Source organism: Hemicordylus capensis, chromosome 2 (assembly GCF_027244095.1).
Source record: "Hemicordylus capensis ecotype Gifberg chromosome 2, rHemCap1.1.pri, whole genome shotgun sequence".
NCBI classification, from domain to species: domain Eukaryota; kingdom Metazoa; phylum Chordata; class Lepidosauria; order Squamata; family Cordylidae; genus Hemicordylus; species Hemicordylus capensis.
Window position 1 is genome coordinate 260,855,560 of NC_069658.1, and position 15,447 is coordinate 260,871,006.

General features: G+C 44.6%; 1 protein-coding gene across 6 annotated transcripts in view; it reads left to right on the forward strand.

Annotated features, from left to right (window-relative positions):
* Positions 1–15,447, forward strand: part of VARS2 (valyl-tRNA synthetase 2, mitochondrial) — a 48,975-nt gene that overhangs the window by 3,716 nt on the left and 29,812 nt on the right. For 3 of the 6 annotated variants that reach the window (XM_053295822.1, XM_053295818.1, XM_053295820.1), the window contains exons 3-7: positions 8,077–8,161; positions 11,031–11,131; positions 12,540–12,661; positions 14,450–14,516; positions 14,692–14,789. In XM_053295822.1, the coding sequence (XP_053151797.1) occupies positions 8,077–8,161; positions 11,031–11,131; positions 12,540–12,661; positions 14,450–14,516; positions 14,692–14,789 (473 nt within the window). Of the gene's footprint in view, positions 1–3,546; positions 3,644–8,076; positions 8,162–11,030; positions 11,132–12,539; positions 12,662–14,449; positions 14,517–14,691; positions 14,790–15,447 lie in introns of those variants that run through there. The other 3 variants (XM_053295821.1, XM_053295819.1, XM_053295823.1) reach the window with 3 other exon arrangements.

Here is a 15,447-nt window from a genome sequence, read left to right on the forward strand (position 1 = left end):
AAGTTATCCAAGCCCCTCTTAAAGCCATCCAGGTTGTAGGCTGTCACCACATCTTTTGGCAGAGAATTCCACAAGTTGATTACGCGGTTGTTGGCTGTCACCACATCTTGTGGCAGAGAATTCCACAAGTTGATTACGCGTTGTGTGAAAAAATACTTCCGTTTGCCGGTCCTAAATTTCCCGGCAATCAATTTCATGGAATAACCCCTGGTTCTAGTGTTATGTGAGAGGAAGAAGAATTTCTCTCTATCCACTTTCTCCACTCTATGCTTTTATAGACCTCTATCATGTCTCCCTGTAGTCATCTTTTTTCTAAACTAAAAAGCCCTAGGTGGTGTAGCCTTGCCTCATAAGAAAGGTGCTCTAGACCCCTGATCATTTTGGTTGCCGCCTTCTGCACCTTTTTCACTTCTACAATGTGGTGATTAGATGTGGTGACCAGAATTGTAAACACTACTCCAGGTGTGGCTGCACCATAGTTTTGTATAAGGGTGTGATAATATTAGCCGTTTTATTTTCAGTCCCCTTCCTAATGATCCCGAGCATGGAATTGGCCTTTTTCATAGCTGCCGCACATTGAGATGACACTTTCAACGAGTTGTCCACCCATGACCCTGAGATCCCTCTCCTGTCATCAACAGCTCAGATCCCATCAGCATATACTTGAAGTTGGAGTTTTCTGTCCCAATGTGCATCATTTTACACTTGCCAACATTGAACTGCATTTGCCAATTTATTGCCCACTCCCCCAGTTTGGAGAGATCCTTTTGGAGCTCCTCACAATCTGTTTTGGATTTCACTACGTGAAAGAGTTTGGTATCATCTGCAAATTTGGCCACCTCGCTGCTTACCCCTACTTCTAGATAATTTATGAATAAATTAAAAAGCAGTACAGATCCCTGGGGGACCCCACTTCCTACTTCCCTCCATTGTGAAAACCCTCCATTTATCCCTACCCTCTGTTTCCTGTCTTTCAACCAGTTAGCAATCCACATATGTAGTTATCCCCTTATCCCATGACTGCTAAGTTTTCTCAGGAGTCTTTGATGAGGAACTTTGTCGAAAGCTTTTTGGAAGTCCAAGTATACTATTTCAACTGGACCACCCTTATCCACACACTTGTTGACACTCTCAAAGAATTCCAAAAGGTTGGTGAGGCAAGATTTACCTTTGCAGAAGCCATGCTGGTTCTCTCCCAGCAGGGCCTGTTCTTCTAGGTGCTTTACAATTTTATCCTTGAGGATGCTTTCCATCAATTTGCCTGGAACAGATGTAAGCTAACTGGCCTGTAATTTCCCAGATCGCCCCTGGATCCCTTTTTGAATATCAGTGTTACATTTGCTACTTTCCAGTCCTCCGGTACAGAGGCCGATTTCAGGGATAAGTTATATATTTTAGCAAGGAGGTCGGCAATCTCACATTTGAGTTGTTTGACGACTCTTGGATGGATGCCATCTGGCCCTGGCAATTTGCTAGTTTTCAGTTTTTCCAGACAGTTTAGAACATTATCTCTTGTCACTTCTATCTGACTCAGTTCTTTAGCCTCCACCCCTTAAAAGTCTGTTTCGGGAACAGATATATGCTCAGTATCCTCTGCTGTGAAGACAGACACAACAAACTCATTTAGCTTCTCTGCAATCTCCATATCCTCCTTAATAATCCCTTTCACGCCCTCATTATCCAAAGGTCCAACCGCCTCCCTGGCAGGTTTCCTGCTTCTGATGTATTTAAATACATTTTTGTTATTCCTCTTGATGCTTTTAGCTAAATGTTCTGCCAACTCTCTTTTTGCCTCCCTTATTGTCACCTTGCATTTCTTTTGCCAGAGTTTGTGTTCCTTTCTGTTCTCCTCATTTGAGCTGGCCTTCCAATTTCGGAAGGAAGTCTTCTTCCCTTTTATGGCTTCCTTGACATTACCTGTTATCCATGCTGGCATCCTCCTAGATGCCTTATCCATCCTTGTATAGTATTTTTTTCAGTGGTTATTGCTTGTATCTCTCTTGGGTTTTGTCATGCTCTTTGGTAGTTTATTTGGCCCATAGACCTTTCCATGGCAACATATAGATAAAACAAATATCAGCAAAAATACATAAAAATAATGAACTGGGATCCAATTTTGATTGCAGCAGCAAAATAGAAGACTGTATTTTTGGTTACTGCTTTGTCCAGACTACCCAGTAAATATGGAACATAGAATTCTATTGTCCTCCCAGGGAGTGAGATTAATAATGGCATTGTAAATTGTTTCCTTACATTGATATAAAATTTACATTCTGATAAAATGTGTTCTGCTACTTCAAGAACTCTCAATTCACAAGGGCTCTGTCTTGGATCAAGAGAGATATTCTTAAAATTTTGCTCCTTAACTGCTGTAGGGAGAGAATTAAAATGAGCTGTAATATACGCTTTTCTATATTTGACAATAGTTAAAACATGGGGATATTTTGCTGGCAAATAATCTGCACTAAAGTGGGCCTCTTCTCCACTTTAATGGCGAGCAGACACTGTTTGTGTCTGACAGTGATTAACATGCTGTGCAGCAGTCTGTCTGCCTTGTAACAGAATGTGCACACAGTTGTGCAAGAGCGCTCTTACACAAAATGCAAGAATTGTAACTGCAGCTGCACAATGGATTTCCATTATTTCTAATGACTGTCCAACATGCAACTGCATTCACACAATTCTTACATTTTGCTCAAGAGTTCTCTTGTGCACCTGCGTGCACATGCTGTTACAAGGCACATGGGATGCTGCACAGTATGTCAGTTACTGTTTCCTGAAAATGGATGTCCATTTATTAATTTTTTGGTCCCTTAGCCTCTGTGTATTCATATCTCTTCAGATGGAGTAAGGATAACACAGTCAATTTGGTTTCATTGTTAAACCAGTTCCTGCCAGAAGAAGTTTTAAGTTTAATAACATCAGTGCTAGATAACTAGTGGAAGCTGGAGACAGTGGTGATTCTCTTTATTTAGCAGGGGGAGAGCAATTGGCCCTATCTATACCCCGCACAGCATATGTCCAGTGGCTGTTGCTGGGGTCTATCTGATGTTTCTTTTTGACATGGTGAGCTCTTTGGGGCAGGGATCCATCTTTATATCTATGCAAACCGCTTTGGGACCTTTGTGGGAAAGCGGTATAGAAATACGTCATTTTTGTATATAAACACTCAGTGCATACATCAAAAGCTAAGATGTTAACTGAAGCGATCTCAACTTCCAGTATTAATGCAGCACTAGCACTTGCAGCACAAATGTATAAACTCAAAATATTTTTCAGAATTTTCAACTGGCATTTTGCTATACCATAAGTTATACCCATGATGCAGAGTGGAATATCTAATTACCTTGGTTGACACCTTGGCTCTGTATACCGACAACACCAAGTAGGGATGTGCACAGAACCAGGTGTGGATGGCTTGATGGCAGGGGTGTCTCACTTTAAGGGGGGAAGGGTGCACTTACCCCTCCCTCCACTCCCCCCCTCCACTTTCCCCCCACTTGGGCCCCCTATTTTACAGGTCCTACGGGGCATACTTCCCTGCCGCCCTGTTTGCTCTTTGACCAGAAGTAGCTGGCGCGGATGAAATCAAGTACAGCCGAGAACAATCAGCTAGCCTCTTTCCCAGCACAGAGTGACTCAGGTATTTTTGTTTGTACACTTCGTTTTACCAAAGGATAGTCAGTGAAATCAGGTAAAGCCAAGAACAATCGGCTACTCTCATTCCCAGCACAATGTGACTGGTGCATCTTTGTTTGCAGACTTACTTTTCCCAAAAGACAGCCAGTGAAATCAGATACAGCTGAGAATAATCAGCTACTCTCTTTCTCAGTACAATGTGACTCGTGCATCTTTGTTTGCAGACTTCCTTTTGCCAAAGGACAGCCAGTGAGGTTAGGCAGGGCAGCACCATGTTCCCAGAAACACAGCTGAGAACAATCGGCTACTCTCTTTCCTAGCACAAAGTGACTCATGCATCTTTGTTTGCACATTTCCTTTTACTAAATTACAGTCAGATGCATGAGTCACATTGTGCTGGGAAAGAGAGTAGCCAATTGTTCTCAGCTGTGTTTCTGGGAACATGGTGCTGCCCTGCCTGACTTCACTGGCTGTCCTTTGGCAAAAGGACGTCTGCAAACAAAGATGCACGAGTCACTCTGTGCTGGGAAAGAGGGTAGCTGACTGTCCTTTGCCAAAGGACAGTTAACGAAATAAGGTACAGCCAAGAACAATCAGCTACCCTCTTTCCCAGCAAAGAGTGAATCATGCATCTTTGTTAGCAGACTTCTTTTTGCCAGCCAGTGAGGTCAGGCAGGGCAGCAACATGTTCCCAGAAACACAGCTGAGAACAATCTGCTGCTTTCATTCTCAGCACAGAGTGACTCATGCATCTTTGTTTGCAGACTTCCTTTTGCCAAAGGACAGCCAGTGAAATCAAGTACAGCCGAGAACAATCGGATACCCTATTTCCAAGCACAGAGTGACTCATGCATCTTTGCAGACTTCCTTTTCCCCAAGTACAGTCAATGATATAAGTTACAGCAGAGAACAATCCACTGCTCTCTTTCCCAGCACAGAGTGACTCATGCATCTTCATTTGCAGACTTCCTTTTGCCAAAGGACAGTCAGCTACATCAGGCAGGGCAGCAACATGTTCCCAGAAACACAGCTGAGAACAGTCGGCAACTCTCTTTCCCAGCAAGGAGTGAATCATGCATCTTTGTTAGCAGACTTCTTTTTGCCAGCCAGTGAGGTCAGGCAGGGCAGCAACATGTTCCCAGAAACACAGCTGAGAACAATCCGCTGCTTTCATTCCCAGCAGAGTGACTCATGCATTTTTGTTTGCACACTTCCTTTTGCCAAAGGACAGCCAGTGAAATCAAGTACAGCCGAGAACAATCAGATACCCTCTTTCCAAGCACAGAGTGACTCATGCATCTTTGTTTGCAGACTTCGGCCAAAGGGCAGTCAATGAAATTAGGTACAACTGAGAACAATCGGCTACTCTTATCCCAGCACAGAGTGACTCCACTGCTCTCATTCCCAGCACAGAGTGACTCATGCATCCTTATTTGCAGACTTCCTTTTGCCAAAGGACTGCCAGTGAAATCAAGTACATCCAACAAGAATTCGCTACCCTCTTTCCCAGCACAGAGTGACTCGTGCATCTTTGTGACCAGACTTCCTTTTGCCAAAGGACAACCAGCTGAGAACAATCGGCTACCCTCTTTCCCAGCACAATGTGAATCATGCATCTTTGTTTGCAGACTTCCTTTTGCCAAAGGACAGCCAGTGAGGTTAGGCAGGGCAGCACCATGTTCCCAGAAACACAGCTGAGAACAATCTGCTACACTCTTTCCTAGCACAGAGTGACTCATGCATCTTTGTTTACACATTTCCTTTTACTAAAGTACAGTCAGTAGATGCATGAGTCACATTGTGCTGGGAAAGAGAGTAGCCAATTGTTCTCAGCTGTGTTTCTGGGAACATAGTGCTGCCCTGCCTGACTTCTCTGGCTGTCCTTTGGCAAAAGGAAGTCTGCCAACAAAGATGCACGAGTCACTCTGTGCTGGGAAAGAGGGTAGCTGACTGTCCTTTGCCAAAGGACAGTTAATGAAATAAGGTACAGTCGAGAACAATCAACTACCCTCTTTCCCAGCACAGAGTGACTCGTGCATCTTTGTTGGCAGACTTCCTCTTGCTAAAGTACAGTCAACAAAATAAGGTACAGGCGAGAACAATCAGCTACAGTCTTTCCCAGCAAGGAGTGAATCATGCATCTTTGTTAGCATACTTCTTTTTGCCAGCCAGTGAGGTAAGGCAGGGCAGCAACATGTTCCCAGAAACACAGCTGAGAACAATCCGCTGCTTTCATTCCCAGCACAGAGTGACTCATGCATCTTTGTTTGCAGACTTCCTTTTGCCAAAGGAGAGCCAGTGAAATCAAGTACAGCCGAGAACAATCCACTGCTCTCTTTCCAAGCATAGAGTGGCTCATGCATCTCTGTAGACTTCCTTTTTCGAAAGGACAGTCAATGATATAAGATACAGCTAAGAACAATCCACTGCCTTCTTTCCCAGAACAGAGTGACGTTTGCAGACTTCCTTTTGCCAAAGGACAGTCAGCGACATGAGGCAGGGCAGCAACATGTTCCCAGAAACACAGCTGAGAACAATCGGCTACTCTCATTCCCAGCACAGAGTGACTCATGCATCTTTGTTTGCAGACTTCCTTTTGCCAAAGGACAGCCAGTGAAATCAAGTACAGCTGAGAACAATCGGATACCCTATTTCCAAGCACAGAGTGACTCATGCATCTTTGCAGACTTCCTTTCCCCCAAGGACAGTCAATGATATAAAGTACAGCAGAGAACAATCCACTGCTCTCTTTCCCAGCACAGAGTGACTCATGCATCTTCGTTTGCAGGCTTCCTTTTGCCAAAGGACAGTCAGCGAGGTCAGGCAGGGCAGCAACATGTTCCCAGAAACACAGCTGAGAACAATCCGCTGCTTTCATTCCCAGCATAGAGTGACTCATGCATCTTTGTTTGCAGACTTCCTTTTGCCAAAGGACAGCCAGTGAAATCAAGTACAGCCGAGAACAATCGGATACCCTCTTACCAAGCACAGAGTGACTCATGCATCTTTACAGACTTCCTTTTCCCAAAGGACTGTCAATGATATAAAGTACAGCTGAGAACAATCCACTGCTCTCTTTCCCAGCATAGAGTGACTCATGCATCTTCGTTTGCAGACTTCCTTTTGCCAAAGGACAGTCATCGAGGTCAGGCAGGGCAGCAACATGTTCCCAGAAACACAGCTGAGAATAATCGGCTACTCTCTTTCCTAGCACAATGTGACTCATGCATCTTTGTTTGCAGACTTCCTTCGGCCAAAGGGCAGTCAATGAAATAAGGTACAGCCGAGAACAATCGGCTACCCTCTTTCCCAGCACAGAGTGACTCATGCACCTTTGCAGACTTTTCCCAAAGGACAGTCAATGAAATAAGGTACAACTGAGAACAATCGGCTACTCTTCCCAGCACAGAGTGACTCCTGCATCTTTGTTTGCAGACTTCCTTTTGCCAAAGGACAGCCAGCTGAGAACAATCTGCTACCATCTTTCCCTGCACAATGTGACTCATGCATCCTTGTTTGCAGACCTCCTTTTCCCAAAGGACAGTCAATGATATAAAGTACAGTTGAGAAAAATCCGCTACTCTTTTCCCTAGCACAGAGTGACTCATGCATCTTTGTTTGCAGACTTCCCTTTGCCAAAGGACAGCAACTGAAATCAGGTACAGCCCAGAACAATCAGCTTTTCTCTTTCCCAGCACAGAGTGACTCCTGCATCTTTGTTTGCAGATATCCTTTTACCAGTCAGTAAAGTCAGGAAGGGCAGCAACATGTTCCCCAAAACACAACTGAAAATAGTCCGCTACTCTCTTTCCCAGCACAGAGGGACTCATGCATCTTTGTTTGTGGGCTTTCTATTGTCAAAGAAGGGCCAATGAGGTCAGACACTGCTGCGAACAGGCCACCATTCTCCCTTTGCCTTCCCAACACTTTAGTCTTTGGTTGTAGGCTTCCTATGTTCCAGTACTCATCAGTGAGGTCCGAGCAATTCTTTCTGCTAGTCACCCTTGAAAACAGTTTATCGTTCTCACTTTGCCTTTCCAGTACAGACACTCCCTTCTTGGGTTTCTTTTAGCTTTGTGCATCCTTTTGGTACAGAGAATCACTTCTTGTTGCTTTGTGAACTTCTTTGGAAACTTTTATTGAAAATAAGTTTATTAATATTCAGAAGTAATAATAATGTTGGTCGATCTAAGTTATTTTTGTCTACCGACCATGATCTAACAAGGCTTGTACAGGTACAGGGTTCTTTAGCTTGAATTGGGGAGATTCCAGGGGTTGAATATGGGGCCTTCTGTGAACGTGCTCTACCAGTGAACTATTGGCCTAGACCGTTCCTTGCAGGAGGGCACTCTCTACTCCTCCCGCTGAGTATTGGTGATCATAATTGTATTCTCCTTCAAAACAAAACCTGAATAACTGTGTGTTTTCTTTTATTAGAAGGCGCCTTGGAGCGAAGGCACGGGTCAGGCCTTGAAAAACATGGTTCTATACAAGATTCCCACTGTAGCTGGACAAAAGAAAGGTATGGTGGGAAAATGAGAATTTCTCGGCCTTCTCAGTGCCTGCTTTATACACACCTATTTATTTATTTATTTATCATATTTTTATACTGCCTGATATGTACAACTCTAGGTGGTGTACAAAATTTAAAACAATATAAAAAGTGACAGATTAAAATCCACAAGACACAATTAAAAATCACGTAAAACTGTAATTAAAACACATTATTAAAATTCTAATTAAAAGCCTGCGAGAACAGGTAAGTCTTGAGGGTCTTTCTGAAAACAAGCAGAGAGGGAGATGCTCTTATTTCAGCAGGGAGCATATTCCAAAGCCCCAGGGCAGCCACAGAGATAGCCCGGTCCTGGGTCACTCCCGAACGAGCTGGCGGCAACCGTAACCGTAACTCTCCAGAAGATCATAACAGGCTGCATGGTTCATGGTAAAGAAGGCATTGTCTTAAATACCTTGGACCCAAGCCGTTAAGGGCTTTATAGGTAATAACCAACATTTCTCATTTTGCCCGGAAACATGCTGGCAGCCAGTGCAGTTCTTTTAAAATTATTTGTTATGTGGTCCCTTCGTGTTGTCCCAGAGACCAATCTGGTCGCCGCATTCTGTACCAATTGTAGTTTCCCAACTATGCACAAAGGCAGCCCCACATAGAGTGCATCACAGTAGTCAAGCCTCAAAATTATCGGCATATGTACCACTGTTTTAAGGTCATTTGCCTCCAGAAATCAAAGTCGCTGACGTATCAGCCGAAGCTGATGAAAAGCGCTCCTGGCCACCACCTCAACCTGAGAAAACAGGGAGAGCTTTGGGTCCAGGAGCACTCTCAAGCTACGTACCTGATTTTTCAAGAGAAGTGTAACCCCATCCATAACAGGCAGATCTAAACTCTGTTTCTGGTCCCAACCCCCCACAATCAGTACCTCCATCTTATTGGGATTCAACTTCAGTTTGTTATCCCTCATCCAGCCCATTACCACCTCCAAGCAGGCATTTAGGGAAGATATGCCATTTCCTGATGAGGTCAACATGGAGAAGTAGATCTGGGTGTCATCAGCATATTGATAACACCCTGCACCAAACCTCCTGATGATCTCTCCCAGCAGTTTCATATAGATGTTAAAGAGCATTGGAGACAGTATGGAGCCTTGTGGAACTCCACGCTTTAGTTCTCGCTTTGCAGAACAGTCTCCATGCAACACCATCTGGAATCTACCAGAGAGGTATCAACAAAACCACTGTAAAACAGTGCCACCACCTCCTCCCGGTGGTCCAGAAGAATACCATCGTTGATGGTATCGAAAGCCACAGAGAGATCCAAAAGCATCAGCAGAGTCGCACTCCCTCTGTTGATAGCCAACTGGAGATTATGCATCAGGCCGACCAAGGCAGTCTCAACCCCATAGCCCATATGAAAACCAGTTTGAAATGGGTCTAGATAATCTGCATCATCCAAAACTGCCTGGAGCTAAGAGGCCACCACATGTTCAGTCACCTTGCCCAACCATGGAAGATTAGAAACAAGTTTGTAATTAGCTAACTCTGAGGCATCTTCAAAAGTGGTCTAATAATAGCTTCCTTAAGACAAGGAGGCATCCTGCCCTCCTTCAGAGAAGCATTTATAATATTTACCAGACCCTCTCTGATAATATGATTACCAGATGAGATAAGCCAAGTTGGGCAAGGGTCAAGAGAACAGGTTATAGGATGCACTGTCTGAAACAGTTTGTCCACATCCTCAGGAGTCACAACTGAAAATGATCCAGTCTAATCCCATAAGAGGAGTTTGCAAAAGGAAACTTATTGAGTACAACCATGAAACCTCTGGAAGGTGCTGAAGCTCAGTGGCAGAACACAAGCTTTGCATGCCGACGATTCCAGGTTTAGCCCCCAACTTCTGGTAGGACAGGGAAAGACTGGAATAAAGCCTAGAAACCTGGAGAGCCACTGCCAGACAGTTGTGATAATACTGAGTTTGATGGACTCAGTATATGACAGCTTCCTATGTTCTTCCTGAACCACCTAATGGCGCAGCAGGAAAATGACTTGACTAACAAGCCAGAGGTTGCCTGTTCAAATCCCTGCTGGTATGTTTCCCTGACTATGGGAAACGCCTGTGTCGGGCAGCAGCCGAAAGGCATCCTCTCATACTGCATTGTTTTCTAAGCTGACCATGGGTCGTAAATAAATATCTAATCTAATCTAATGTTAAACCCCTCCTGTATTCTACCAAAGACAACCACAGGGCTCTGTGGTCACCAGGAGTTGACACCGACTCAATGGCACACTTTACTTTACGTTCTTCCTAATATTTTCTTCCAAACTAGTACACCTGGGCTCAAAAAATGTTCTAGATTCTATACTAAGGAAACTTAAATTCTGGGATCAACATGAATTGTACTAGTTTAGCAGATGTGCAAGTTCAAATTTGTCTGGAATATTTTTATTTCCAGATGCTAGGTTTTAACGAATGTTGGTGAGTGTGGAGAGGGGAGTGGAGATGGATGGCCTGTCTGTGAGATGAATATGGTACTTTAAAGACTGACCTAAGCAAAAAAGAAAGATCCCTGCCCTGAGGATAATGCATTATAAAATCTGACAGTTGGGGTGACCACAAAGAGAGAGTAAGAGAGAAAGAGACAAAGGAAGTCCTACTTCATCTCCTTCCAGGACCTGAGACTTTGTTCAGATGTTTCCCAAATATTCTCAAGGAAGATACTTCTCTTCAGCCAGCTAGAAACTTGCTTATTAAAAACTGAAAGCTAAGAAATTCAGGATGCTGGTTTTCATTTGAAATTCTGCCATGTTACATATGCAATGTGGGATAGACAAAGTTCTGCTTTAAAATTTCATTCTCTATATTGTAATCTTCCCCACAGATACCTCAGGACCACTGCCCACCTCCTATAGCCCACATTATGTTGAATCTGCTTGGTACGCTTGGTGGGTGAAAGAAGGATTTTTCAAGCCAGAGTATCAGGTAGACAAATAACTCCAGTAGATTAATTATGTAGTAGATTGATTCTGTTGTAAATAGGTGAGATAGGGACATTTCTCTTTGCATTGATGGGTGGAGGAATGAGTTAATCATTGAATATTAGCTATGGTGGCTGTGGATTATGGGAGTTGTAGTTCCATAACAGCTGGAGGTCCGAAATTGTGCAGCCCTGGAGTGAAGGAGCAACAGCAACAAAATGACTAAGAATATGTTCGGTTTATAAAATAGTATTTGATATGGGACTGGTTCAGATGAACACAGCCCTTCATATGCAATAACTTTGGGGCCATGCTGAGAACATGCCTGCTTTGGCATCACCAGTAGATGTGCTGACACATTCTCAACCTGTCCTTTAAATGAATGAGAAAGGCATTTCATATGGCAATTAAAGGACGTGCCAAGGTTGTGTCAGCATATCTGCTGGTAACGGCAGAGCAGGCACATTATTGCCACGGCCCAGTGTTAGTGTGTGTAAAGATCTGTGTGCATTTGAAGCGGCCCTTGGAGAAAGCTGATGGAGAGAACTTTTTCTTCCCTCCCATAATGCTTGACCTAATTTCATTAGGCTAGACCAGGCCTGCTCAACTCCCCCCACCCTCAGCTGTTTTTGGACTACAACTCCCATAATCCCCAGCCATAACCAAGAATTATGGAAGTTGTAGGCCATCATCTGCAGGAGGACTGAAGCTGAGCAGCCCTGGGCTAGACCTTGCCTAATGAAATTGATAGGTGGTGGATTCAGGACACTGCCACAGGATGAGATGTGATGATGGCTGGTGACTTAGATGGCTTGAAAAGGGGATTGGGCAAATGCATGGAGGAGAGGATGATCAGTGGCTACTATCTGTGAAAGCTGAATGCAGCCCCCATGTTCAGAGACAATATGCCACTGCTTACCAGTTCCCAGGGAGCAGTGCTAGGAGAAGAGGGGTTAGGATAACTTCATGGAGGAGAGGTCTATCAATGGCTACTAGGCGGAGGGCTATCGGTCACCTCCAGCCTCAAAGGCAGGATGCCTCTGAGTACCAGTTTGCAGGGGAGTAACAGCAGGAGAGAGGGCATGCTCTCAGCTCCTGCCTGTGGCTTCCAGCGGCATCTGGTGGGCCACTGTGTGAAACAGGATGCTGGACTAGATGGTCCTTGCGCCTGATCCAGCAGGGCTGTTCTTATGTTCTTAAGGCTGTTGTCTTCATGTCTTGCTTGTGCACTTCCCAGAGTCATGTAGTTGGCCACTATGGGAAACGGGATGTTGGACAGAGAGGCTTTGGGAGCAGCAGGGCTATTTGTATGTTCTTCTGAATCTCCCAGTTAGTGATGTGCTCCAGTTTACTGACTGTCTTGCTCTGACCTCAGGTAATTGTAATCTCTCTTTTCTTTTTTCTTTTCTCAGCATCAGTTGCCCCATCAGAAGCCAGAAACATTTTCCCTCTCCATCCCCCCACCTAACGTCACGGGGTCCTTGCACCTGGGGCATGCCTTGACTGTGGCGATTGAAGATGCTTTGGTACGGTGGTAAGTGATGTCCTGGAGGGCCTGGGAAATGGCTAGGTTGATGTGCTTGTGACTCCAGCGGACACCGGGGGCCCTTGCAGCTTTGTGGTTACTGCTGATGCATTTATTTTATAGTCTCCAAACCCCATAAGGCTGGAGGTGCTTACAGTAAACACATATGGACAGTATATAGAGACATGAATCGTTGACCCTGAAGCCCTTGCAGCCTAACAGGAGGAGAACACAGAATTAATTATAAAATCTTCATCCTTTTAATTATTTAAGAATGTAGATCCCCATCTTTCAAGGTCATCACTTTGTTACATTTCATGCACATCTGGCAACTCAGAGGCAAGCTTTCTCTGTAGCTGCTCCTCCTGGTCTGTGGAATGCATGCCCGGCAGAAATCCGTAGTTTGAATTCATTATTGGTTTTCAGGAAAGCCCTTAAAACCTGTCTGTTTGGCCTGGCCTTCCAGGGTTTTTAAACTGTTGTAAATGTTCGGCCTAGTCCTCCAGGGTTTTAAAACTGTTTTAATTGTTAATTGGTTTTATGTTGTTTTCATAGTATTTGGTTTTAATTATTTTAATGTAAATCTTCCTGAGCCATTTTTGGAAGGGTGACATAAATCAAATAAATAAATAGATAGATAAATGCTCTTTAGAACGTATTTCTAAATGTTCTGTTCCCATGCCACTTCAATTTTGACCTCAATTCTCCTTTTCAATCCTCCATTTTGACCTTGACTCTTAGACTCTGGAGCAAAGGCAGGGGTTCTTCACTGCTGCTCCCCTGTTGAACTGTAGAGTGTGATCCTCAGAGCTCATGGCATGGTTCTAGTCCTTCCAGCAATTTTGAAGCAAAAGGGTGCCAGTAGTGGGGCTATTTAGTTAACTTCTAAAGATACCTGCCCTTGCTATCCAAAGTCCCAGTTTGCCACTCTCCCCACCACTATCCCAGTTTGCCACTCCTCCCACCTCCTATTTCCTGCCCCGATTCCCTTCACCAGCTCTCACCTGCCAGCTTCTCCTGGGCCAAAGTATCCACTGCAACTCCCTACCACCAGTGTTCCCTCTAACAGGGATTCCCAGATGTTGTTGACCACAACTCCCATAATCCCCAAGAAAAGGCTATTGCAGATGGGGATGCTGGGAGTTGCAGTCAACAACATCTGGGAATACCTAAAATTGTCTTGCATGTCAAAGCAGCTGCCCCTCCATCCTGCTGCCTTCACATCCCCATCAACCAAGTCTTTTTCTCCAATGGTTGTGCCCCCTCACACTCCACATCCTTACTCTGCCCCCATCCCTGCTTGCAAATGCTGGTGAATTGCAAGTCCCACCCTCTCTACATGTCTTAAAACCTTTGCTGCTCATTTTAATTGAGATGGGGAAGAGGCTGTTGTGAAGACCCAACAGAGTAACTGCTTTTGGGAGGTCAGCCATACTGCCCTACTAAAGGCCATTGCCTAGCCTTGATGGTGGTTCAGTGATTTGTGTGTGGGAGGAGTGTTGCAGGCCTCATCTGGACCTCATATTTGACAGCCCTGCTTTAATGGTGATGGCAGGGATTGAATCTGAGACCGTTTCCTTTCAAAGAACGGGCTTTGTCATTGGCTGTCATTTCTCCCTAGGGAGTTGGGGCTGAGAGGCAAAGCCTCTCCCTTTAGAGCTGCTAGTTCTGATCTGGCATAATATCAGTAGGTCCAGCTAGCTGTGTACATGTTTAATAACTATATGATAACGATACTTGTTCAGCTTCCATCTGCTCAGTTCGTTGTGATGTTGTTGTCTACTTGGTATGTTACAGGAAGCGGATGCAAGGCTATAAGGTTCTATGGGTACCAGGCTCAGATCATGCTGGAATTGCCACTCAGGTGAGAATGATCAGTTGAAACATCTTTATTCTACGTCATTAGAGTCTGAACTTGAAAGTGCCTCCACCACCCCACCACCCCCAATATACTGAAAATATTGATGAGATTAAAGATCTAGTCAAGTCTCCCCTATCCAGCTTTTCATTTCCTCCAAGTTCTTCTCTGGTTTGTTCAGGCTGTGGTGGAAAGAAAGATCTGGAAGGAACAGGGAGCCTTGCGACAAGACTTCACACGAGATGAATTCCTGCAGGAAGTCTGGAATTGGAAAGAGGAGTAAGTGTGCATGGAGATAGGCCCATAGCTAGACATTGGGTGGTGGGGTCCAAGACTAGTTTTGGGAGCTGGGGGAAGTTGTCCTGCAAGGTGAAACCTAAATACCCATACTCAAATATGTTCATAATAAAGGCATGGGCAGGTTTACTTCTTACTGATTAGATGAGTAAACTATTGCCTGGATTCCACACACACACACACACACACACACACACACACATCTCTGCAATAAAAGTGGCTACAAAAAGGAGCTGATAATACAGGAGAACCTCAGTTTTCGCGGAGGTTCTGCTCTCTGCTACTACTGCGGATACAGAAACAGTGAATACTGAGCAATTGGAGTAATAGAAATCTGGGGGTTAGGTTCCCAGTGGTCGGGAAAATGTAAAAGAAAATGGGGGGGGGAGTGGGTGCGTTAAATGGCCCTAGGAATGTGGGGGGAAGTGGCCTACCATGCTCTGCCAGTCCCCAGCAGTCCAGCAAGACTTCTCCAAGAGTAAAAAAAACCAGCAGAAAATCATGGGTTTTGGTGGAGGAAATGAGCCATAAAATGGCTCCCAATCTCTCCCAAACTCAAAATGGCAGCCAGAAATGACCTCCAAGGGTTTAACCCTCTTTAGGCCTCCCCCACCCCCACTTATACCAGGATCGGGTGTCC